General features: G+C 37.9%; 1 protein-coding gene across 2 annotated transcripts in view; it reads left to right on the forward strand.

The window, feature by feature from the left end:
* The window catches only part of ZDS (zeta-carotene desaturase), an 87535-nt gene that overhangs the window by 58588 nt on the left and 1233 nt on the right, over nucleotides 1–27714 (forward strand). Inside the window, exons 13-14 of one of the 2 annotated variants that reach the window (XM_089826438.1) lie at nucleotides 8619–8783; nucleotides 10324–10885. In XM_089826438.1, coding sequence (XP_089682564.1) covers nucleotides 8619–8783; nucleotides 10324–10491 — 333 coding nt within the window. In that variant the 3' untranslated portion in view covers nucleotides 10492–10885. Of the gene's footprint in view, nucleotides 1–8618; nucleotides 8784–10323; nucleotides 10886–27714 lie in introns of those variants that run through there. The other variant, XM_089826439.1, reaches the window with a different exon arrangement.

Genomic DNA, 27714 nt, shown 5'->3' on the forward strand with positions numbered 1-27714 from the left:
TACTTATATTTAAAAATAATAAATTTATATAAGTTAAATTTAATGTCAAACTTTTTCAGAATTTTTACCCTTTCCGAATTTCATCCGAATTTTATGATCAAATAGGTCACGAGTCATAATATATATGCTGAATGTTTAAACATTAGATACATAACAAAGAAGGCAAATGTTATATGTGAACAAGAAAATCGTAAATCATATAACGACATATAGCAAATGATAAACATCTAGTTCTAAATTGGAGGTCACAGACAAAGGCTATTTCAATTTCATCTCCTTTTGGAGATTTCACAAAATTGGAGAAAATTGAGTGGACTGGGGTGATACTGAGCCTAAAACTGAAAGCAAGCTTCAGCTCCAAACTTGGAAATCGAATAAGCAAGGTTGCAAGGGTACGGGGGTACTTGGGTGCTTTGGGTATGGGTCTGGGTATGGCTGTTTTTCAAAACAGGGGATGGGGGTACGTGGGTATTGCCTAAATTTTTTTAATATAATTTTGATATTTTATAGAAATTCTGAAAATATGAGTCACGAGGAATAATATATATGCTGAATGATTAAACTTTAGATGCATAAGAAAGAAGGAAAACTTTAAATATGAACAAGAAAATCATAAATCATATTAACTTTTTGCAAATGAAAAAAAAACATCTACTTCTAACTTGAACGATGAAAATCAGAAAAAAGTTTAACAGTTTAGTTTAGTAGTTTACTGTTAATCAATATTGTAACAAAGTTTCAAACTGATTACATATCGAATTAAGCTTGATAAACAACAAGCTGATATGCAAATGAAAAACTGAAACAAAAACCAGACATCTTAATCTACATGGCAGTTTTTTTAATGTTTTTCAAGGGGAGAAAAAATTGTGAGTTGATGTGGTGTTTTTGGCTGGAGAGTATGTACCTAGGCAAGTTCCAGGTACGGGATACACATACCAGTATCCTGGTACATGTACCCAGGGTGTGGGTATGCGTACCTGTGTAATCTTGGAAATAAGACACCAAAATATTAGTACTCAATTGCTCCTATAAAGCTCCTTTTATAGTGCCTTCACAACATTTCCCTCCAAAATATTTGCATTACAAATTGAGCCCTCTTAGAGAGAAAATAAGCAAAAGTGGCCGAAAATAACGTTTAAATATTAAATTCAATGGGCCCTCAATAATTAATAAATTTATTTCATTTGTCACCAAAAGGGACATTATAGTTCTCCTTTCCTAAAGATTGCTTGCCCTCAAGTGATCATCTGTCGAATCCTCCAATTTGCTGCTATACCTGGTAATTCACATACATGAAATAATAATACAGATGGCAGTGCATACCAAAAATAGGAGTAAAATATATATTTATTAGCTCATGAATTCACTACAGAGAGCAAACCTGTGATGATCGGCCAAGGATTACAGTTCATCTGACTATACCCTACTACCTTTCTTGGCGGTACACAACATATTTAAAGGACATAATGGTTGCCAAGACAGACATGACTATCAACCAACCGACACAACTACTCGAGAGTAACAACCAGTGATTATTAGCTCATGAATTCACTACAGAGAGCAAACCTGTGATGATCGGCCAAGGATTACAGTTCATCTGACTATACCCTACTACCTTTCTTGGCGGTACACAACATATTTAAAGGACATAATGGTTGCCAAGACAGACATGACTATCAACCAACCAACACAACTACTCGAGAGTAACAACCAGTGAATTACTACACTGACAACAATTAATACAATGACGGATGACCAATATTGTTAAACATAACAATCAGCAGAGTACACCAACTACACTCCCATCAATACCTGGATCCCAAATTAATCTAGAACCTAGGTGTGTATTCATGCTATACTCTATCAAACTTCCACTGTTCCACTCTAATGCAAGCACCACGATGCATAGAACTATGACATTTTTCCACTGAAATAATGTGTCAAACATGCCAAACATCTATCTGAAGGAACTCATCTTGAGCGCATAATCAATTAGAACAGTCCTCCATATGCTGCTGCTATCAATCAGTTTATTATTTATCCTACTGAATCTTCACACTCAGTGAGGCAACAAACCTCCACTGGCGAAGGATGATAGGAGCTCATTAATATGCCACTCTCTAACAGGTGGAAGATGATACAAACATTTCCAAGTCTTCCCATCGGCTGCTGTTGCCAAAGGGCAAGCTGAAATCTCTGCAATTATTGCATAGCTGACTAACAACAATGTGTGAGTCACATCCTGATGAATTTGGATTGCATGTTTCCATTAAGGTGTAATTCATCATGACATGTACCAAGATTCACCTGAAACTTGTGTCATTTAACATGAAATACATTAATCACGCATACCTCATACCCTAAAAAGTGAAACAAGTCCATATGCATTATGAGGAAGGGATGTATGATTAATTAAAAATGAATCAGCAATACCACCACCAATGTGCACCTCCTCATAGGCTGGTCCAAAAGATGCAAGCACTACCATGTGTGCCCCTAGACGAGACTACACCTCAAACCCTCCATGAATGACGTAAGGCTCAACCTAATCTGAGTCACTTATAACTGCCTTTACATGTGTAAGTATAGCAATAGTGACTGGCCCACTAAGTATGTGCTCAACTGTTCCATCTATGTTTTAAGTCTTCATTGTTCTTTTTAAAAGAAGGAAATCATGATCCTTATGATGTACACTAGACCACGCTAGAATGCTCAGAATTATGCCCTTTATCCCATAACTCAGCACAATCTTCTTGACCCTTTATCACCATAGATGCATTCTCTGTATGCTCCATCTCCCTGTCTTCTTCTATTAGAAGGAACAGTGATCAGGGATTGGCTTCTCTTTGTTGTCTTGTCTGACTTATGTGATCACAATGCTCATTGATTTCTTGCAGACATTTCTTTGCTATGGCTGCTTGCAGTTTTGCTTTCCTAGCCTCTTTGTATCTATCCATCACACGTCATGTGTCTGCTGAATCTCCTCTCCGGTATGATGTACAAAATCAGAATCTTTGGCTTGAATCCACCACATATTAGCTAGACCCTTTATCATGATCAAAAATCTCCTCCATGTGCCTAGCTGAAATGTCTCTAGATACTCCATTAGGCATCCCTTTTAGGTCCACCTTCACCACATTGACCTTGAATATGAACTCCAATCTCTTGACGTTTGGGAATATTTTTTAAGAGTCTCCTTCCGTTGAATGCTGAAAATTACATTTGTCTCATCTAATGCCACCAAAAAAATATCATCACTAAGTGTTCCATTTATTCTCCTGAGAAATAGGTTCTTGTGAACCACCACTCATGGAACATGAGTTGATGTGTTTGACCTGGAAAGTATACAGTTGAATCTTGAGAGCAATATTGTAATTTGACTTGTTGTGGAAAGTCGTACTTATCAATTATCAACAACATAAACCTGTGTCACCTGACTGGGTTGCCACAACCTGGGTCACCAACCTAGGTTGGCCCAGCTTGGGTTGCCTGACTGGGTCGACCAGCCTACGTTGCCCCAAACAGGGTCGCCCAATAGCGTCACTAACTTAGGTCGGCCCAGCTTGGGTCGCTCGCCTAGGTTGGCCTAGCCTAGATCATCTGATTGGGTCGGCCCAGCTTGGGTTAACTACCCTGCGTCGCCCGAGTGGGTCACTAGCTTGGTCACCCACCTGGGTCAGCTTAGCTTGGGTTGACCAGCCTGGGTTGCCAGCCTAGGTCACCTGCATGGGTCGACCTAGCCTGGGTCGCTTGCCTGGGTTGAATAGCTTACCTAGTGTGATGCTTACCTGAGGAATCATTTGTGTGCAATGCAACTGATGACCACTGGCTAAATTGACATCAAACCTTTCATGTTCTAGTGTCTGCAATCCTCTCTTAGCAACTAAGATAGCACCAATGAAATTGTGAGTGGCCCCACTGTCTAGCATAACGATAAGTCAATATCCTTGTAATACATCTTGTACCCGAAAATTGCTACATTGTGAAGTATTGAAAAGGGTAGCAATAGTTACAATCTTTTGTCAAGGGTTATCAACATCTTCACAAGAGGTGGTTCCTCATCATATTCGTTGTTGGTGTGGTCCTCCTCATTGTCTGATATGACCTTGATGTAGTGAATCTTTTGTTTGCCAAGGCATAAATGTCTAGGACCCACAACTCTTTGCAGCTAAACCACAAGTTCCTCCTTCACAAGTCTTGTCTAGTCACGTCATCTGATTGGTTCTTTTGAGGCCATTCCTTCTTGGAAGGTTTCTTTTCATTTTTTCTCTATGGAATGAGTGCCTTAGATAGGGTTGACTCTTTGAAAAGTAGAGGTTGTGGTCTCTAGCTTTCTTAATCATCTCCTAGAATGAGCTTGGATTAAAATCATTTACCCAACCTCTCGCTGGGTCCATCAATCCACCCATGAATAGTGCAATCAATCTCCTCTCTTATATGTTTGTCACTAACACCAAGAGTCAGAAATTCGGCAGTGTAGTTCTCAATCGATCCCCCTTGCTTCAGTTAGGCTTACTCCTTGAAGTGGAATTCAGGATCCTTCCCATTGAACCTCTCAATAAGTTTCTTCATGAAATCAGCATGGGAAATGACTTGATTATGTCCCAAAGTGATCATTCTTGATGCCACCTCTCATGAGTAGTTGCATCAAGATGCATCAATGCAAATTTGATAGCTTTGTCCTTGGGCATGGGGTTAAGTTAAAGTAGGTGGTCACCTTCTATAGCCAAGCACGAGCTGTTTTCCTCCCAAAGCCATCAAAGAATGGTAGACTAAGCTTCTCGATTTTCCTCCTCAAACTGTTATTGTAGTCTCTATTACCCTTGTTGGGCAAATGCCTCGTCCTAAGATCCATGTATTCCTTGAGGGGCATATCTGGCTTTAACCTACCATCCAACCTGTTTGAACTATTCCTGTGATTTGATCAATGTGGGAGCATGACTTTTCTTATGCTCAACTCGAGGTGTAAAGGAGGGCATCATGGGTCTCGAACTGGATGCAGGTGTATGCTAGTTGTGAGTCCTTCCATTGACTGAGTTGTCGCCATGCCCATTTTTAGCCCCATTATTGGTGCCGCGATTGTTATTGTTCCTTGATTTTGATAAAGGGGATATATTGCTTTGACTAGTCGTTGCTGTCCTATCAGTATTGCCAAAAGATTTGGATCTGGTTTTTTGTCTCCTATTGTACCTTCGGAATTGAGGTTGGCTGGTTGGACTTGTTGCCTGCTTTTTTGGTAGTTGATTTATGCTGCTTCTTCACCACTCATAAATCCTTAACCTAACAGGCTAGCAGGGTCAAGGTTCTAATACCACTGAAATACCATGGCAAATAGACAGCAACTGTACAAGTTTTTGGACAAGCAGTATGCACCAGTTGAATTTTATTTGAAACCAAAACTAAGCACAAGCAGTTTGTATTCTGAAAATATATGCATGTCTCTCTACGAACAATGTTCGTGCTTGAAGTTGTGGAAAAAGACAATTTTGATTTGCTTGGATTGAAGGAAGCTTGACTCCGATCTGCAGTTTCAATGCTAATGATATTTCCTTCAAGTGTGAAGGTGATGGCTTCAGTTAAATCAACAACGCTCAATTCTACCTCATATGAAACTGCCCTTACATGGAACACTTTGATTACGAATGGCCTTGGATTGCTGTCTAATGATATCTGTCTTCAGTCAATTGGGGAACACTTTGATCTTTGAGCCTTGCAACCACAAGACATATATCACAGTGATACCATGGATGTCATGCACACCCTCACAGGTTGGTTGCAACTGTACCAGTTGTTCCACAGAAATGCATCACTGCCAAGACTAAATTTCACATTTGTCTTAGGTCTGATCCGATTCTCAGTCAACTGTGATACTCTGATGTCACTGAGCCTATTGATCTAGCATTCTGATGCCTTTGCCACTCAATCTCCTTTTTGTTGTGCTTTTGCACATCAAATTGGCAATCATTTTGATGATGTTTGTGTTGTAGATTGCTTGGACTTAGCAAGGCAGTATGTTATGAATTCATGTTCGGTTTAATCTCCAATCCATGCCTTAATTGATACCAAATGGAGATATCAAGATGGAAGATGTTTGTTTCACAGGTAATAGTAGAGCAACTTGACTCTTATATTGATGATGAATTCTCCTTTAAGAGGATTGCAGTCTTGACTGGAAGTGATGGATCTTGCTTTAAGCTCCACAATCCTTATTTGCTGGTTTTTTGAGCCACGAGGCCTTTAGGATCTTTGTCACAATGGTGATCCTTCTGCTGATCTGAGATTTGCACCAACCGTTGCAATTTGATCTCCATTTGGAGACTTAACAAAATTGGAATAGTATGAGCAAACTAGGATGATACTGCACCACTGAGACTGCAAGTGATCTTCAACTCTAAATCTGGAAAGTAAATAAGAAGCCCAAAAATCAATACTCAATTGTTTCTCCAAGAGCTCCTTTTATAGTACTTTCACAACCTTTCCCTCCAAAATATTTGCAGTACTAATCGGGCTCACTTTGAGGGAAATAAGTGAAAGTGGCCCCAAATAATGATTTATTATTAAATTCAATGGACCCTCAGTAATTGATAAATTGAATTCCTTCCTTTGTCACTAAGGGGACATTACAGTAAATTTTGAACGGAGCCCTATGCATGTAATTACAACATAGACAAACCGGTGTAATAGATCATGTCATGAAGCTCAAAGCAGGTTGCTTTCTAATTAGCAAGAAGATGCTAAGTGCAGTTTACAACCCTTGAATCCAACGAAATGGTGCAGCCTTGATTCCAGAATTCCTCGCAAGAGTAAAGTCCTCTTTGGTCCAATTGTTTTGCTGCCAAAGTATAGAAGCATCCCATTTCACATGAGAAGAGGAGAAATTACATATTGGGGAAACATCCAGATCCCACTAGGAGTGAGGGACCTTATCATCCAGTACAGTTCAACTAATATTGGCTAAGACTTGGATCCTAAAGGCGTGGCCACCTTGAAGTTTGATGATATCAAACAAAAAGAAAAGTACTTTTGAGTTTTGGAAAGCCATCTTAATCCATCAAGTGCCACAAGTAGGTGCCAAGTATATTGTAACAAAATATCTTAAGAATCTTCTTTTTGAGAGCACAGCTCTTTGAGTTCATTCTCCATAACATTCCTACTTGATGCCTGTCCATGGACATTCTACCTTTGTTATTCAGTCCGCCCCCTAGAGGACCCAAGTCCTGTTCTGATCCAAGTTCTAGGTTCGGGTACAGTCCTGCATGGGTACAGACAAGGCTCTTTCCTCCATCTTGCACATATTCTCATATGAAGATTCTTCGTGTTGCCCTCCTCCAAGATCGCTGATCCATAACTGTTTCTTCATTTGTTGTGTTGATGAGCTTCCATTCATAAGTTTGGACTTCAAATCCTTGGATTGTATCAGAACGCCGTCTTTGTAAATCTATGAAATGTCTTGGCAGACCATGTAAGGCTGCCTGCATATTCTTCAATGCAAATCGTAAGTGTTCTGTCATGGACTCCAAGCTACATCTTGCATGTCTCTGAATGAGTATGACACTTCTCACATTAATTCTTGTCATTTCCTCACTGAGCTTGAGGCCTGGATTCTTCAACATTGATTGGCTAGAAGGTGATGCTTGTGTATTGTATTGATTGATTATGGATCTTTACTTAACATCATATGTTTAATATTAATATTAATATGTTTCATAATTTATATTATGTATTAATAATAAATAATGAATTATTAATTAATTACTATATATATATATTGTATGGATAAACTCAACCCCAACAAATTTTTGACTGAACACTCAAACTCAAACTGGCTAACTAGGTCACAAGACTTATGTGAGCTCTGACCTTTATTGCATCCGACGTTGCTTCTTGTGATGATGATAATCCTAAATGAATTAGAGTTAAACACTATAAATGAACAAGTATTTATGATTCTTTATATACAGCTCATAACTTGTACCTCATATGTCATTTACATAGCTGATAATGATGAGGTTTGGTGGTTCTATAATGATTTAAAATTTATTCTTGCATCATCTTAAATAGTATATTAAAGCTATTGTTGTCTTTGTTCTCCAACTTAATGCTATCCATGTACCTGGCATTTCCTGATGCCTCTGGCTGAGTGTTTATAATATACAGCATTTTGTATTTTTCTTAAATTCTTTATTTTCATAACCATATTTATATTAACAATTTCTATCCTCTTATAACTTTTCACATATTCACATGCTTGTATATTGAATTATCCTTGCAGTTTCTGCTGATTTTGTGTGTCAAAACACAAACAGGCTTCTGATTTTCAACTTCAGTTATAGAAAAAATTGAATTCTCACTTGCGTGAATAAATTCAACTTCCAATAGAAGATACTAAATGACTACTATTTGTATAATTATGGAATGAAAAAGATTATGTTCACAGCTATCACACTTGATCGTATTTTGATTAGAAAATGCTTTGTTTATGCATTACTGATTTCTTCAATTCAACATCTGCACTTATGGTACCCCGTTTAGTGCAGCATTTTTTCTGAATTTCTCAATTTGAAATCTTGTCTTGATATGCATGGGAGTTTAACAAGTTATCATTGTTGACACAGACATTGGCCCTCTTTCCATCAGCAGAAGGGTTAGAGGTAACCTGGTCTAACGTTGTTAAAATTGGACAATCCCTTTATCGCGAAGCTCCTGGAGTTGACCCTTTTAGACCAGATCAAAAGACTCCTCTGAAAAATTTCTTTCTGGCAGGTTCTTATACAAAGCAGGTATATTGCTATCCATCATCTTCACAAAATTATCAATTTTATTATTTGCCACCTCTATCATGTGGCAGTATGTAAAGCTTTTGTCGCATTATTTATAAACCTTTGGTTCTTCCTATTGTCTATGGATTAAACTATCAAACTATATGTATATTTTTTTTCATGCATTCAATAAATCTGGTGACTGCATTTTCAGCTGTCTTGGTTGGTATCATAGGCTTCTGAACCATAGATATAGGACTTAACAAGAGTCAGTCAAACTTGGCGAGTTCTATGGTGGGCAGGGTGAATCAAGCCCCAGACTCTGGAGACTTGGGTACCTGACAAGTCACAGCTAAGTCTAGGCTGTCCTTGTGAGGCAAAAAATATGAACAAGAAATATATAAACAATAAAAATTAAAAACACTACTATTCTCATGGATGAATTTTCACATTTAAGTTTTAACAACTAAACTATAGCATGCATTGAACAATGATGTTAATTGATGATTAAAATAGAGATCAACAATTAGATATTAACAATAATTTTTTATTGAATAAGAAAACACACCTATAACAGCAGTTACTGAAAAGAGATGAAATCAAGTGATTACTGTCGAGGATTCAAAGGTACTCCGAGAGTTAAAAAAATCATAGCTACAGAAACTTAAACATGGAAGTTTCTTTATTACTTGGTGTTCAACTTGAATGGCAACAACATAAACAGATAGACTTCTGACTCAAATGAAAATCAGCAGTGTAAGAAAACTTAAACTTCACATTGTTTACTTGAAGACATTTAATAATTGAATTGATCTCAAATTTGAATGACTATCTGTACAACATTAACCTAGCATCAACTTTTATTACATTGTTTAATGACATCTAACCGCAGTTTTTGAGGTTTCATAAATTATATAAACTAGGCAAATTGAAGAACTACTTAATTTTTTAATATGCAAATCAGTCAGTACATATATCAAATGAGTCTGTAAAACATTAGGAAGTTTATTTATTTATTGGGAATATAGTTACTAAAGCATGCTTCGTTGCAAGACTGGTACCTGGATTGGTTGGGTATAAAACCGAGACCCTCATGCAAAGAACCTGTCAACTTAGCTTCTAATCTTTCATGCCATATTTTATTATGCTGGCTTGCTACTATGAAAAATGTCATCTTAAATCAAGGAATTGTCCAATCAACTAGCTACTTCAGTACTTTTGACCTCTTAACTTACGATGGCTATCTAATATCTTAGTATTATGTTAGAAGAGTGTAGGAATTGTCTCTGCTTCACCTAAGTACTTTTGGCCTGTTTTCATATGTCGTTCTCAATTGCTAGTTGCGGGCCTTCATAAAATTATAGGTAATGTCCCAATCAACTTCATGTTCTTTAATTGGGAAAGTTTTGCTCCCACTTTTTATTAAATATAAATCAATATTTACCAAACAAGATACGTTGTACTATCTATTAACGAGTCCTCTTGAGATCTTTGTTCAACTTGCAACATGGAGATGTATATATACGTTCCTTATAACTAAAAGTAAAAAATGATTCTACAGGACTATATCGACAGTATGGAAGGGGCAACCTTATCGGGAAGGCAGACTTCAGCGTATATTTGTGATGCGGGGACCATGCTGGCTGAGCTTAGAAACATACTTAAAGATCATGATGTTCAAAGCCAGGTAAAAGCTGCAGAGGAAGCAGATCAACTGACATTAGTTTGACAGATCATCAACATCCTTACCCCAGAACCATGCTTTGGGATTCATTACAGAAAACAGAAGCTTGCATCAATGCTATAATTTTTTGTCTTCATTGGATAGTATAAAGGAATTACAAGTCTTGTCTTATGTTGAATAATCAGCCATTGCTTTCAACCTTGCAGCAATATGTACTTTGTTCCAAATCTAGAGTCTCTTCACGGTTGGGTCATTGGAAAATAATTCTTGTTAATAAACTCTCTCTGATTCACCTATGTGAACTTTTACTAAGAGAATTTTCACTGACAGATCAGTGACGAGTCCCCAAAAATTTGGGGTATGTAATTGTATTGTTGAATACCCAGAACATACAAGTTTCCACTTTTAGTTACCATATTATACCATTTGCTTCTAAGTAGTCGCTGTTCAGCAATTTAATATGCAGTTCAAGAGCTTGGTGTTGGAAAACTTAATTTTTATTTAGAATCGGGCATTTATCAGTATAAAAAACAAGCCATGGTTACCATATTAGCTGCAATTAATAGCGCTTCCAAGAACGTGTCGTACCATGTCTGGGTACGGATCCGTGTCGTCTGTGAAATCAGACAGGGTTAAGTCAGGCATTTAGTGGGTAAAATTCGCCGTGTTCGTTGTTTTACTCGACCTGAAAGCCCTAACGAACGGTCGCTAACACTAATCTATCGCCGTCATTACGTGTGTTGTAAGTATCGCAGCAACAGCAGACAGTAGGAGCAAACAGCGTAAGGATTTATCGTAACGACATCAGATCTGATTATACAAAAATTCTGCAGAACAAGGACTTCAACTATTTATTTGAGGAAGATCAAGTGAAGAGAACAGCGGATTTGATTATCAAAATTCAGAGAAGAAGAGACAAGTTAACCAAAACTTTGCAACTGACTAGTTTGGTTCCTGACTCGGGAGGGCGGGCGATTGCATGGGTCCCATAGACTACTTTAGTCTCGTGGACGTCATTAAAATCTATCATATCATATCATATCATTCAGCATCCTTCCCATTCATGTCCTCTTTCCTATTTCCTTGGCTAAGCTTTAATCTTTTCCTCTAAAGCTTGGATAATGAAGTGCACAGCAGGGGATTGTAATTATTTGATGGAAATTGCCCTCTGCAATGCACTTTGTCCATTTACATTTGTTTGATCTCTATATCAAACAAAACAAATGCAATAACGTACAGGGAGAACTGAAAGTTGACAAAGAAAATAAAAGAATTTATTTATTATTACTGAAAAAAGTAAAAAAATAAATGCAATGACATACAAGGAGAACTGAAAATTGATGAAAATAAATAAAAGAATTATTATTATTATTTTTATTATTAGAAAAAGCAAATGCAATAACATATAGGGAGAAGTGAAAATTGACAAAGAAAATTAAAGAATTTATTTATTTATTTTTTAAAATGATGAAAAATAGCTTCACGGGACATACGAAAAAACATATTGCATAAATAACAAAAGCATCTCATTCAAAGCTAGGAAAACATGTCGCATAAATAACAAAAGCATCCCATTTAGAGCAAGGAATTCAAAATTACCACATGACGACAGAGTGATATGCATAAATAGTTTCAAAGCCCTAATCAAACCCCCTGAAGAACATAATGCAAAAATCAAAAATCAATATTTGATCTCGAAGACTTCGAATCAAAGGATTATAGAAACATTTCACTTTTCTATTTAGACATATTTTGTACCAATGATAAATAGTTTGCCTACTCATCTTATTAGTTGCACACATGTATGCAAAAAAAAAAAAAACTCAAATTTGATCTTACATATCAATTTGGCGTACCCATTGGTGCGATTGCTAGTTTATTTATTATTACTGAAAAAAGAAAATGCAATAACATATAGGGAGAAGTGAAAATTGACAAAGAAAATAGAAGAATTTATTTATTATTACTATAAAAAAAACAAATGCAATAATATACAGGGAGAACAATCATCATTAAATAATTTTTAAAAATGATGAAAAATAACTTCACATGTGAAAAAATAGCTAGACATACAAAAAAATGTCGCATAAATAACAAAAGCATCTCATTCAAAGCCAGGAAGTCGAAATGACCACATGACGACAAAGTGATATGCAAAAACAGTTTCAAAGCCCTAATCAAACTCTATGAAGAACACAATGTAAAAATAAAAAATCAATATCTGATCCCGAAGACCTCCACTCAAAGGATTACATAAACATTATTGATAGACAAAACATATCCGAATGGAGTGGTTAAGGACAATGGGTGGCAAACGGTCAGAAACCCTAGAAAAAATAGAAAATGAAAACTTTTAGAAGTCAGAAATATGGGAGCAACCAATCTTAGGGCAAGAGAGCCACTAGCAAACAGAGCCATATACGCAAAAACATGGATGGATAAACAAAATGCTTTCTTTGCAAAAACATAATATGCGGACTGGGCACCAAAGGAGATCACAACAACTACAACAGGATCTCAGAGCTTAACTAGGGCAAAGCTTAACAACACACAAATGATCACTATTTTGAAGCCGTCCAAGATATCAGTGGCCAATAAGGTAGCTTTAGGATCCAAATTACCTCTCTCTCATTTACCTCTTTTGAATCCTCTCTTAAACTTGGGTCCATATATTCTGTCGCATAGGAAAACCTGATCTCAGAAGTCAACTCAATTTAAATTTGGATCCTTTAGAGTAGAAATCTTAGGAGGATAAAACTACCATTGCCGAACTTTTTTGGAAACCCCTTTATAACAGAATCAATAAATTTGTAGAAAATAAAAAGATTCAAACTACTTACACAAATATAGGCCGCTCTCAAATCTAGATTATCAGCAACCAACATTCGTAACAAAGATGGAATGAATGTCAACGAGTTGGGATATATGCATATTGGAGTGGCTTAAGTAGAAAAATTTACAAATTAACAAGTTGGATACAAGGAGTGTGCAATGACCTGGTAAGTATCTCTATCATTTTGAGTAATTTGATTTACTTTTATTGTAGAAATATTAATGTTAGAAACAAGATGATTCTAATTCTCAATGGTTCTTTAGAGGACATGCATTAAATTTTTTCCATGGGAACCAAACCTAAGTGAACAAAAATTAAAACAAAATATAGTTCCAACATGGCTCTGCTGCGAATCCATGCCTCCATAATTAAACCAATCTCAAATTATAGAACAAATAGGAAGAGATCTGGGAAATATCATAGGATTGGAAGTAGGAGATCCTCTATCAAGTGACATCAAAGTTTTACTGAATCTAGAAGTAGGATCTAAGGAAAGAAACAAAAAGATTACAACAAACAGAGCTATATATAATCTGACATTTGCAAAATATGAAGGTGAAATTAAGAAAGTAAAAAATATGGACTCAACAAATCAACAAGAGAAGTTAAAACGAACTTCAAATCTGGAAAAAATGATTGAAATTTAAAAAAAGGAATCCAAAGAAGAACTAATTAGAGGAGAGACCATGACAAGAGGAAGAGAAGAGGAAGAATTTATAGACAAAGCAGAAAAAGGGAGCATAGGAAACAATGCAGATAACAAAACATAACAGATCTTAGCCACAAACATCTCTAAGTGTTATCAAAAAATGAAAAGTTTACAGGATTGTGAATTATGTCAAACACAATCAGCATAAACAGAGACAAGTCTAAGAGAATTCAAAAAATTGATACACAACCTATTATTAACAAAAATTGATATAAATGATCAAATAGAAGTATGGGAGATGACACATTTAGAACATAAGGACTCTAATCAGGTAATAATAACAAAAGACCAGAAAAATGTGGTTTATGGATGACAAATTTATGGATAACATTAGAATATGTTGGCAAGAAGGAAGCTTTAAAGGATCAAGAATGTTTTGCTTTGTTTCTAGACTTAAATTATTAAAAGAAAAAATTCTAAAATGGAACAATACCCATTTTAATATAATTTTCAAAGAAAAACTAGAAAATGAAGAGATTAAAAAACTAAATGAGGAGATCATCAAAAGAGGTACAAATAATGAGAAATATTATAAAGAAAAAGAATTGTTAACAAAACAAGAGTCTATATTAGCAAAAGAGGAAATATATTGAAAACAAAAATCAAGAGAAAATTGGCTACAAGCAAGGGACCGAAATACCAAAAAAAATCACAATAATACCATTAATAATAGATTAGTAAATAGAGTCCAAAAAATAAAAAATAACGAAGGAATTGAAGAAGAGGAGCCCACTAAGATAGTTGAAATTTTTGTAGAATACTATAAGACTATTCTTAACAACTTCAATTTCTCTAATCTGAAATCTCAAGAAGCATATAAGCTGGAAAATATCCCCCAACTGGTTAATGCTTCAAACAACCAGTTTTTGAACAAACCTTTTACTTTAGAGGAAATCAAATGAGCTTTATTTAGTATGAATCTAGACAAATTTCTAGGACCCGATGGATTTCAAGCATGTTTCTTTCAAAAATGTTGGGATATCATAGGAGTAGATCTTTGGAAAGCAATCACGAAATTTTGGGTCAATACAAGCAAAGATTAATACCTTCTTAACACTTATTCCTAAGAAAAAGAACCCTGAAGGACCCAAAGATTTCAGATTGATAGCATTATGTAATTAGATTTGTACCAGGTAGATCTATTCTAGATGGAATTACAATCATTCAGGAAACTATACACTTAACAAAACTTAGCAAAGAAGCATGTATGCTCATGAAACTAGACATACAAAAAGCTTATGACATGGTAGATTGGCGGTTCCTTTGTAAAACATTAGAAGCCTTCGGGCTCTTATGACAATGGGTAAATATCATTTTTAAATGTATATCAACTCCAAAGATCTCATTACTAATTAATGGTTCTCTAGAAGGCTTTTTTAACATTTCAAGAGGTATTAGGCAAGGTGATCCTATTTCACCTTTTATGTTTATCATTATGGCAGAAGCATTTGGTAGAGCAATAATTAAAGCACAAACATAAGGGATCATTCAAGGAATGATGGTAGCAGAAAATACCTCGAATGTCTCATATCAACAATTCATAGACAACACTATTCTACTAGGGGAAAGTACATTAATAGAAGCTCATAACTTCAAACAAATTATACTAAAATACACGGAAGCATTAGGGAAAAAGGAAAATGCAAAAAAATAATAGATTTTTTTCATCAATACAGAACAAAAAATGGAGGAAGACATATGTAGAGAAATGAGATTCAAAAAAGGTGTATTCCCATGTAAGTATCTAAGGATATATTTAGAAAGATATACAAAAATTGCCAAAACATGGAATAGCATATTAGAAAAAATAGACAAGAAAATGGAAAATGGGATAGGGAGTTGGCTGACCAAGACAGGAACTTTGAAAACCAAAGTGGATCTTTCCACCATTCCTACATACCAAATGTCATGTCTACCCTTATCGAAGAGTGTGAATAAAAAACTTGAAGGAAAACTTAGGAATTTCTTTTGGAAGGATTGGAAGAGAAAAAGAAAATGATGCTCATAAAGTTGGATAATATATGCAAACCCAAAGATATGGGGTAGGGGAGGGGGAGGCGTCAAGAACCTAAAATGGCGGAATGAAGCATTAGGTACAAAATAAGTTTGGCAAATGTACCAAGAAAGAAATAGTAAATGGGCTAAGATTGTGTATCATATATATTTAAACTATAATGATACTACATCTTCGTTCAGAGTTTGTAATCCACCCAAAGGAATTGAGTTATGAAACTTTATGATGAAATATCGAAAGCTTATTAACAAATTCTTAACCTGGGATACATGAAATGGTAACGAAGCTTGATTTTGGGAAGATTCCTGGGATGGGCTTCCCCCTAGACTCTCAACCTCCCTATTAATATCAAAAACTCTCTAATAAACCTATGGGGTAAGCAGTTAGCCAACTAGAATATTCAAGAAAGGGTAAATGGGGAGGATCTATGGAAATGGAGATCTTTGGAAGAAATAGATGGAACAAATGAAGAAAAAGAAATCTTTGAACATACCCTCAATCAAAGACAAATTAATCACATAAATAGAGAGGATAGGTTAATATGAGGTGCATCTAAAGATGGGAAGTATAGTGTAAAGAGAGGATATGAAATTATAACCTCAGCACAATTATGGGAGAAGGCATGCATCCCCCTTAAGCTATGTTGGGATTCATCATGCTTGCCAAAAGTAGGATTATTCCTTTGGTTAGCATCTTAGAAGAGGATACTTACAACAGACAAGTTTAGGAAGATGGGCTTCGAGGGGCCATATAGATGTCCACTATGTAAAGAAAACTTAGAAACAACAGATCATATATTATATCAATGTCCTTTCACACAAGTTTGTTGGAGATGGCTCAGTAAGATGTTAAATTGGTCTTCTGCACTATCAAAGAATTTAGAAAAGCATTTAATGAGCTGCTCTACTAAAAGAAAAAGTAAGGTATATGGTAAATTATGGAATTTATCTCCTTCTATCCTTTTGTGGGAAATTTGGAAATGTAATGTCCCAATTTTAGCAGTTGACCAAGTGTGTGTGCGTTAGCCTTGTTCTACATGGTCCCCAGGGCTAATGAAGGGTTTAATGGGATCTTGGAGTGTTTTGGCCTATTCATTTCCAGTTTGGGCCAAAATAAAGTTAATTTACTCAATTTCAGGCATACTTACTATTTTTAGTAAGTCGGCAGGACACAGTGCAGGTCAATTTTGGTGATTGGATTCGATACTCCTCGGTGAGAGCTTTTCGATGAGCTATCACTCGCATTATTCGGAGTCCGATTGCTAATACATTTTAATGCCTAAAGTTTTATTAAAGTAACGTCTAATTTAATTGTAAAATATTAAAGTGTTACTTTAATATTTATTTTATGGTGATGTGTACCCAAGGGAGACATAAGGGGTATTTTAATATATGTTTTATATTACACATCTTTATCCCACATTGCCCAGATGAGTTGAACGGACCCGTGGGAATAGAATAAAAGGAAGCATTTGTAGCTTCATTAGACAGGTTGAATATGAGAAGAAATTGGTGTGTGAGTTGCAGCTTTGTTCTTGGCATTTGAGGACGTCTATCCTCTCTTGTAACATTCTAGACGTCATTCCCTTGGGGTTTGGCCTTTGGAATTCTTTCTTATTGGCTTCATTATCAGGCAGTTTAGTTGCATTTTCGGCTACAGGCAGATTTGATATTTTGCTCATATCTTCTTCACTACTTGTCCGACGCTTATGCCGCTTGGAGGGAATGGTATTATGAAGGTAGTGGACTGATTGGAGGACAAAGTATTGTAGCAGCAAGTTCGTAAGCATGGGCTGGAGTATTATGACAATATTGCTGAAGTAATTAAGTTATAAGGGGTTTTAAGAAGTTGAATGCAAATTGTTTGACATAATTCCTTTCAGCAATTTGGTTTAGTTTTTGGGACATTCAGGGGTGCCCATTACAGTGGTATCAGAGCTATAAGTCCTGCCATCCTGTGGAGGTCTTAGAGGGAATTTGGAACAGTCGGATAGAGGGAAAAAGTAAGTAAAAAACACAGGCTAAGCATTTATGTTTGAGCATGCGACAGGGGTCTTATAATTTCCGCGATACCAGAGCAAGACAAAATAGGATTTCAGACTTGCAAAGCAAACAGTCTAGTACATCCATGCAGGGGGACATTGAATTCAACCATACAGACATAGAGGAGATATTCTGTGATCGGGACAATAATATGGGTGATCGAGATGATAGGAATACAGGATTAGGCGGAGGCAGAAATGCTGGTCCAGATCAGGGGGAGGTACTGTTCCGATAGTTACTGGATACATTAGAGTAGGGGCAGCGTATGCAGCAGGAGCAGAATAGGCGAATGGACATGATGTTGCAGCTCATGGCTAGACAGATGGGTGTCAATATTAATCCAGGTGATGCTAACAACAGAAACAATAACAATGAGGGAAACAATAACAACGGGGGAAACAATAACCATGAAGGCCAAGGCAACAACAATGGTCCTGAGAATAACATTAATGGTAATAATGGACACGGCAACAATGGGAATGAGGCTGATAACTTTAGACACGTTGCACGCCCAGCACGGACTGCGAGCTCGAGACCTCTTCTACCCACTTTTCCACCCAGAGATCTGGTTCATCCAGTAAACGAACCGCAGATTACCGAGTTACAGGATCAGTTCAGGAGGGACTGGGAGGCTAGTGGACCAGAGTTTCAGGCGGATATTTCTCTGTAATGTCCCCATTTTAGTAGTTGACCAAGTGTGTGTGCGTTAGCCTTGTTCTACATGGTCCCGAGGGCTAACGAAGGGTTTAATGGGATCTTGGAGTGTTTTGGCCTAGTCATTTCCAGTTTGGGCCAAAACAAAGTTGATTTACTCAGTTTCAGGCCTACTTACTATTTTTAGTAAGTCGGCAGGACACAGTGCAGGTCAATTTTGGTGATTGGATTCGATACTCCTCGGTGAGAGCTTTCCGATGAGCTATCACTCGCATTATTCGGAGTCTGATTGCTAATACATTTTAATGCCTGAAGTTTTATTAAAGTAACGTCTAATTTAATTGTAAAATATTAAAGTGTTACTTTAATATTTATTTTATGGTGATGTGTACCCAAGGGAGACATAAGGGGTATTTTAATATATGTTTTATATTACACTTCTTTATCCCACATTGCCCAGATGAGTTGAACGGACCCGTGGGAATAGAATAAAAGGAAGCATTTGTAGCTTCATTAGACAGGTTGAATATGAGAAGAAATTGGTGTGTGAGTTGCAGCTTTGTTCTTGGCATTTGAGGACGTCTATCCTCTCTTGTAACATTCTAGACGTCATTCCCTTGGGGTTTGGCCTTTGGAATTCTTTCTTATTGGCTTCATTATCAGGCAGTTTAGTTGCATTTCCGGCTACAGGCAGATTTGATATTTTGCTCATATCTTCTTCACTACTTGTCCGACGCTTATGCCGCTTGGAGGGAATGGTATTATGAAGGTAGTGGACTGATTGGAGGACAAAGTATTGTAGCAGCAAGTTCGTAAGCATGGGTTGGAGTATTATGACAATATTGCTGAAGTAATTAAGTTATAAGGGGTTTTAAGAAGTTGAATGCAAATTGTTTGACATAATTCCTTTCAGCAATTTGGTTTAGTTTTTGGGACATTCAGGGGTGCCCATTACAGTGGTATCAGAGCTATAAGTCCTTCCATCCTGTGGAGGTCTTATAGGGAATTTGGAACAGCCGGATAGAGGGAAAAAGTAAGTAAAAAACACAGGCTAAGCATTTATGTTTGAGCATGCGACAGGGGTCTTATAATTTCCGCGATACCAGAGAAAGACAAAATAGGATTTCAGACTTGCAAAGCAAACAGTCTAGTACATCCGTGCAGGGGGACATTGAATTCAACCATACAGACACAGAGGAGATATTCTGTGATCGGGACAATAATATGGGTGATCGAGATGACAGGAATACAGGATTAGGCGGAGGCAAAAATGCTAGTCCAGATCAGGGGGAGGTACTGTTCCGACAGTTACTGGATACATTAGAGCAGGGGCAGCGTATGCAGCAGGAGCAGAATAGGCGAATGGACATGATGTTGCAGCTCATGGCTAGACAGATGGGTGTCAATATTAATCCAGGTGATGCCAACAACAGAAACAATAACAATGAGAGAAACAATAACAACGGGGGAAACAATAACCATGAAGGCCAAGGCAACAACAATGGTCCTGAGAATAACATTAATGGTAATAATGGACACGGCAACAATGGGAATGAGGCTGATAACTTTAGACACGTTGCACGCCCAGCACGGACTGCGAGCTCGAGACCTCTTCTACCCACTTTTCCACCCAGAGATCCGGTTCATCCAGTAAACGAACCGCAGATTACCGAGTTACAGGATCAGTTCAGGAGGGACTGGGAGGCTAGTGGACCAGAGTTTCAGGCGGATATTTCTCTTAGAGATTATATGGACTTGAGGATGAGACACATGCCTATAGCAGGAGGGAGGAATCAAAACTTTGAGCTGAGGAAGAAAGTTGGAAAACTTTCTTTACCTTATTATGATGCTTCAGGGAAGATGACTGCACGAGCTTGGGTGCAGAAGATAGATACATACTTGCAGCTAAATCCTATTCCTGAGGAGGAGGCTATCAAGTATGCGGCTATGCACTTGGATGGCGTTGCACATGAATGGTGGCATCATGGCATGGTGACTTTGGGGCATAATCAGATTACATCCTATGAGGAATTCACTGAAACATTGACTGGGAGATTTGACACTAAGGATCCCGAGTTACATTTCAAGGAGCTAGCACAGTTAAAACAGTCAAGTTCTGTGGATGCTTACATTGCCGAGTTTCAGCGCTTGTCTGTACTTGTTACTGATATTTCTCCTAGGAGATTGGTGGTGTTATTTTGTGATGGTCTTGCTGATCCATTACGAGGTTGGGTGAAGGGACATGATCCACTCACGTTAGCTAAAGCAACTAAAAAGGCATGAGATTTAGCCCCTTCGATATACAAAGGAAAAAACCATTCAACAGATTCTTCCTACTGCAAGGACAAAGACAAAAAATCATTTCAGAAAGAGTATAGAAAACCCAAAGAAGGATGAAAAGGACTAGACAATGAAACCTTGAATGAACTTCGAAAGAAAAAGTTGTGCTTCCATTGTAGAGAGCCTTGGGACTTATCTCATAAATGTTCTCTCAAGGCTAAGGCAAATCAAATGGAGTATTTTTCAGCAGAAGAGTCAGAGTCAGAAGGGGAGGATCAGCACTCCGATTCAGATGAGGGTAACACTATAGAGGAGAGCAACATTCATAAGGATGATAGATCGTTGGCACGCTTGACAGGGGCCCAAAAGGCAATCACATTTAAGGTCAGGGGTACTATCCAGGGGCAGAAAGTGATATCTCTTATTGACACTGGGGCTACACATAACTTCATAGATGCATAGTTGGTAGCCAGGAGAGGGTTACAGACAGAGGAGCATGATGGGTTTAGAGTCATGGTGGCTAACGGTGATAAGTTATTATGCACTCGGAAGATATCTAATCTTCGCATCAGGTTTGGAGATGGCTACGAGTTGGAGGATGAGTTCTATGTTGTGGACATGGGAGATTATGATGTCATCCTCGGCATGACATGGATGGCTTCACTAGTTGAGTTCACACTCAATCTAGCGAAATTGGAGATGAGATTCCAGCATGAGGGCAGAACTGTGGTACTTAGAGGGCTTTCAGATGGAGGTTGCAGAGTAGTGTCCTTGAGGAGAATGCAGAGACTTTTTCGTCATGATGACATAGAGTGGGCGGCAGAGTGCCACATTATGCCAACTTCACCAGAGCCACAAGAAAAGAGTCATCCACTAGATGTCCAGAAGATACTTGATAGACACACTAAAGTATTTAGCGATATTCCTCATGGGGTTCCTCCTGACAGAGGGATGGAACATGTTATTGAGCTCGAGGAGGGAGCCAAACCAGTTATGATTACTCCCTATCGTCATCCTAAGAAACACAAGGATGAGATAGAGAAGGCGATTAAGGATTTGTTGGAGATGGGGCATATCAGGCCTAGTAAGAGCCCTTTTGCTTCAGCAGTAGTATTGGTAAAGAAGAAGGATGGGACGATGCGCATGTGCATCGATTACAGGGCACTGAATAAGAAAACAATTAAAAACAGGTATCCCATTACTAGGATTGATGAGTTGATTGATGAGTTGCATGGGGCATGCTTCTTCACCAAAATTGATTTGCGATCCGGATACCATCAGATCAGGATGAGAGCAAAGGACATTGAGAAAACAGCCTTCCGATGTCACTATGGCCACTTTGAGTTCATGGTTATGCCATTTGGTCTAACCAATGCACCTGCTACATTTCAAAGTTGTATGAACCAGGTATTCAGGAAGCAGCTGAGGAGATTTGTCTTGATCTTCTTTGATGACATCTTGGTCTTCAGTAAGACCTGGGAGGAGCACTTACATCATCTAGAGGAGGTGTTATCTATTCTGGAGAGAGAGTCATTGTATGCCAAGGAATCTAAATGTGAGTTTGGCATGACTGAGCTCCTTTACCTGGGGCATATCATTAGTGCAGATGGCGTTCGGGTTGATCCCGAAAAGATTAGAGCTATTGTAGAATGGCCTACTCCCACAAACCTTACACAGCTTAAGGGATTCTTTGGTTTGTGTGGTTTTTATAGGAGGTTTGTTAAGGGATTCTCACAGATTGCTACACCCTTGACAGATCTTACCAGGAAAGGAGCCTTCGTGTGGACAGGGGCAGCACAGAGGTGTTTTGAGCATTTCAAGCAGGTAATGTCTTCATGTCCAGTTCTAGCTCTACCGGATTTCACGAAGCCTTTTGAGCTTCATTGTGATGCATCAGGTGATGGGATTGGAGCAATATTGATGCAGGAGAAGCATCCCATTGCATTCGAGAGTAGGAAGCTCCGAGGAGTTGAGAAAAGTTATTCTGTCTACGACCGGGAGATGTTGGCCATAATGCATGCATTGGCCAAATTTCGATAATATTTGGTAGGTGGACGTTTTGTGATCAAGACTGATCACAACAGTATTAAATACTTCATGAGCCAGCGTGATCTTAATGACCGACAACAAAAATGGGTGACTAAATTGCAGGCTTATGACTTTGACATAGAGTTTGTCAAAGGTAAGAAAAATGTGGTGGCTGATGCCTTATCTCGGAGACCTCACTTATGTGCTTTGGCAGAGATTTCAGGAGATTGGAGAGATCAGATTATTGAAGAGTATGTCGGAGATGCTTGGGCTTCTGGATTGATTTCAGGTACCATACAGGATGATCGATATGAGGTGATAGATGGATTGATCAGAGTTCAGGACAGGGTTTATTTGATTCCGTCATCACATTTGAGAGAGGCGATACTGAAGGCATTTCATGATGCACCCACAGCTGGACATCCGGGGGTCTTCAAGAGCTACAGGCAGATCCGAGAGCAGTTTTCATGGAAAGGGCTCAAGGATGATGTTCAGAGGTATGTCAGGGAGTGTGTGGTTTGTCAACAGAATAAGGGAGAACACACATTTCCTGCAGGTTTATTACAGCCCTTGCCCATTCCTGATAGGAAATGGGAAAGTATTTCGATGGACTTCATCACTAGTTTACCACGAGTGCAGGGAAGGGATTGCATCTATGTGGTGGTGGACCGCTTGACGAAGTTTGCTCACTTCATTGCTATTCCGTCCACTTACACAGCAGCACAGGTGGCAGATCTTTTCTTTAAAGAGATATTCAGGTTACATGGGTTGCCCAGATTCATTGTCAGCGATCGGGATAGTAAGTTTATGAGTGTTTTTTGGCAAGAGTTGTTTAGGTTGTGTGGTACAGATCTTACACCTAACACTAGTTATCATCCGCAAACAGATGGGCAAATAGAGATTGTGAATAAATGGGTGGAAGGATATTTGAGAAACTATGTAACTACACAACAAAAGGCTTGGATCAGATGGTTGCATATGGGAGAGTATTGTTATAACACCACTTATCATATGTCCATCAAGATGACTCCTTTCATGGCACTCTATGGTTATGAAGCACCTAGCTTCATGGATTTAGTTTTGGGGGACAGTAGAGTGCCCAAAGCCAAAAACTTATTGCAGGATAGTCAGGACATCTTGAAAGTGCTCAAAGAGAATATACAACAGGCCCAGAATCAACAGAAATTGTATGCTGATCAGCACCGAATAGAGCGCAGTTTCGAGGTAGGGGATATGGTTTACTTGAGGCTACAACCATATAGACAGTCATCGCTCAAGAAGAGCGGAGCTGAAAAGTTGAAACCTAGATTTTATGGTCCCTACAGGGTGATTCGCAAAGTGGGCAAAGTCGCCTATGAGCTTGAGCTTCCAGAGGGCAATCGAGTGCACAACGTGTTTCATGTGTCTAGGCTTAAGAAAGCCATTGGTCAGAGTGTAGTGCCTTCTGCAGTTTTACCCCCTTTGGATGAGGAGGGGAAGCTTGTGTTAGTACCTGAGGCTATTCTGGATACCAGAGAGAGGAAGCTTAGAAATAGGATAGTGAAGGAGTATTTGGTCAGATGGAAAGATCTGCCGGAGGAAGATTCTACATGGGAGAGTGAGCAGGTTATTCAGCAGGCTGGACTGAGATTGCTTGAGGACAAGCAATTTCAAGGGGGGCGGACTATAATGTCCCCATTTTAGCAGTTGACCAAGTGTGTGTGCGTTAGCCTTGTTCTACATGGTCCCGAGGGCTAACGAAGGGTTTAATGGGATCTTGGAGTGTTTTGGCCTAGTCATTTCCAGTATGGGCCAAAACAAAGTTGATTTACTCAGTTTCAGGCATACTTACTATTTTTAGTAAGTCGGCAGGACACAGTGCAGGTCAATTTTGGTGATTGGATTCGATACTCCTCGGTGAGAGCTTTCCGATGAGCTATCACTCGCACTATTCGGAGTCCGATTGCTAATACATTTTAATGCCTAAAGTTTTATTAAAGTAACATCTAATTTAATTGTAAAATATTAAAGTGTTACTTTAATATTTATTTTATGGTGATGTGTACCCAAGGGAGACATAAGGGGTATTTTAATATATGTTTTATATTACACATCTTTATCCCACATTGCCCAGATGAGTTGAACGGACCCGTGGGAATAGAATAAAAGGAAGCATTTGTAGCTTCATTAGACAGGTTGAATATGAGAAGAAATTGGTGTGTGAGTTGCAGCTTTGTTCTTGGCATTTGAGGATGTCTATCCTCTCTTGTAACATTCTAGACGTCATTCCCTTGGGGTTTGGCCTTTGGAATTCTTTCTTATTGGCTTCATTATCAGGCAGTTTAGTTGCATTTTCGGCTACAGGCAGATTTGATATTTTGCTCATATCTTCTTCACTACTTGTCCGACGCTTATGCCGCTTGGAGGGAATGGTATTATGAAGGTAGTGGACTGATTGGAGGACAAAGTATTGTAGCAGCAAGTTCGTAAGCATGGGCTGGAGTATTATGACAATATTGCTGAAGTAATTAAGTTATAAGGGGTTTTAAGAAGTTGAATGCAAACTGTTTGACATAATTCCTTTCAGCAATTTGGTTTAGTTTTTGGGACATTCAGGGGTGCCCATTACAGGAAAGAAAGAAACATGTGTATTTTTGTAAATTTCGAGCTCAACATCCACTCCCTTCTCAATAAAATAGAAACTTGCATAACACAAGTTATGAATAACCACCTAAGAAAAGTTGTAAAAGAAGAAGGATCCTTTTCAGAATGAGACACTAAAATGAAAAAGAATTGGACAAATTTAATTAAACCGCCTTTTATTTATCCCAAAAAAAACCTACAAGCCAAAAGGACTGTAGATGGGTTTCACCACCAATTAGATGGAGAAAATTAAACTTCAATGGAGCATGAAGAGGAAATCCAGGAGTAGCAGGGATAGGGTGTATCATTAGCTCGGAGATGAGTGATTGGATACTCAAGAGAGATAAACCAATATGGAAAGCAACAAATAATACAACAACATTAGACACACTTCAAGAAGGATTCCTTCAAAGTCTAAAATTCGGAATTAGGAAACTAATCATAAAAGGGGCTCTCAAATTATAATTAATGCACTTAGAAAAAGGATGACACTGAATTAGATCAATAACTCTAAATTAAAGATAGCTTTAAATATTATAGATAAGTTTGAAGAAACAAGATTTCTTCATATTTATTGAGAGGGAAACAAAATAGTAGACCACTTAGCTAACAATGGTGTGAATGGTGAAGATAAAACTATTTTGGCTTCTAACACTTAGTTTCTTCACTCCACATTAAGCTTAGTAATCCACATTCTTGCTACCTTCCCTTTTATCTTTGCTAATCTTTGTGCCCCCTTTAATATTATATTTTGACTTAAGATTTTAGTGTATAAAGATGAGTCTGTTTTAGTATTTTTTTCTAACCTTTTTGTCCTTACTATAGCGCCATCATGATATAGTATGGTTTGTGGGAACGAGGTGTATCCATGATCTCTTTCTAGAATCATCGTTGCCCTTTTCACTGGATGAGTTTTTTCACTGGTCTATCTAAGGATCCTTGTTCACTCATCTATCATTTTCATTTGTTGGTTTCTCAGTTGGCAATATGGAGTCTATCAATTCTCTGTTTCACACGATTGAGGCTAGGACTATGGCATTCATGGGTTTTGTAAAACCCGAGCACTGGAACAAGATTCTTAATCATGTTGATGGTATGACTAGGGTTTCTATTAGTAGGGCCCTTGGGGAAAGGTCTTTTGATTATTGCTTTTCTTGGCATACTAATAGTGACATTTTAGGGTCCTTTATATCTCGTCTATTTAGGGCTCATGTTGGTCAATGGGAGATCTTGTGTCTCTGTTATAATATCTTTGACCCTACCTGGTTAGTAGGGCTAGAAGAAGTTGTCATGGGGGTCAATAGGCACTTGGAAATTTCCTTTGGTGAAATTTATATGGCTAACCTGCTTGGGAGTTTGGAACATTTAGATATTATTAGGCGTCTGATACTGCATCTTAGAGATGTTAATTACTTCAACCTAATCTGGCCAAACATGGAGGCTAATCTTCACTTTCTGTTGCATTGGAGGGGTATAGTAGAGGTTTAGGAAAAAGGTTGGTTGCTTCACTATCTTTACATATTTGATTCATACATCGAGCCTGAAGTAGTTTTCAATGACCTGAGCAAGCTTGATTTCTCTCTACTGAATCTATTCAAATCCAACAAGGAAAAGACAACACGGGTCCTAGCTCCAAGGGCAATGGTAGGAAATTTGGAGGAAGTTGATGACTTGATCATGGTTTATTGGAAGACTGAGGAAACTATGTAATTCTCTACCTTCTTTTTAAGTCTTTCTCTTAGCCTCAAGGTTCCTCAATTTTGGCTCTTTTGTCTTGTTGGTTTGTATATTTTTGTTTGTTGGATTAGGGCCTCTAGTCTTTTTTCCCTTCCATGTTATCTTAGCTCTTCATTTTTAGGGTTTTAAGGGATACTAGTTTAGTGGCCGACATTCTAGGTGCTTGGTGGTCCCTTGATTTCATTTTGAGGTTTTGATTAATGGTGGGTTGGTTTCTTGGGTCCTTTCTTTCGTCTCTTCATTTTAGTTGTTTGTGGTTTTTCTTCTGTCTCAAGTATATTTAACTCTATCAAGTTTTTTATATTATCACCATATAGAAATAGAAATATGCTCTTATCTTATCTCTCTT

This window comes from Cupressus sempervirens, chromosome 4 (genome assembly GCF_028749045.1).
Source record: "Cupressus sempervirens isolate cs-2001-9-10 chromosome 4, ASM2874904v1, whole genome shotgun sequence".
Taxonomy (NCBI): Eukaryota; Viridiplantae; Streptophyta; class Pinopsida; order Cupressales; family Cupressaceae; genus Cupressus; species Cupressus sempervirens.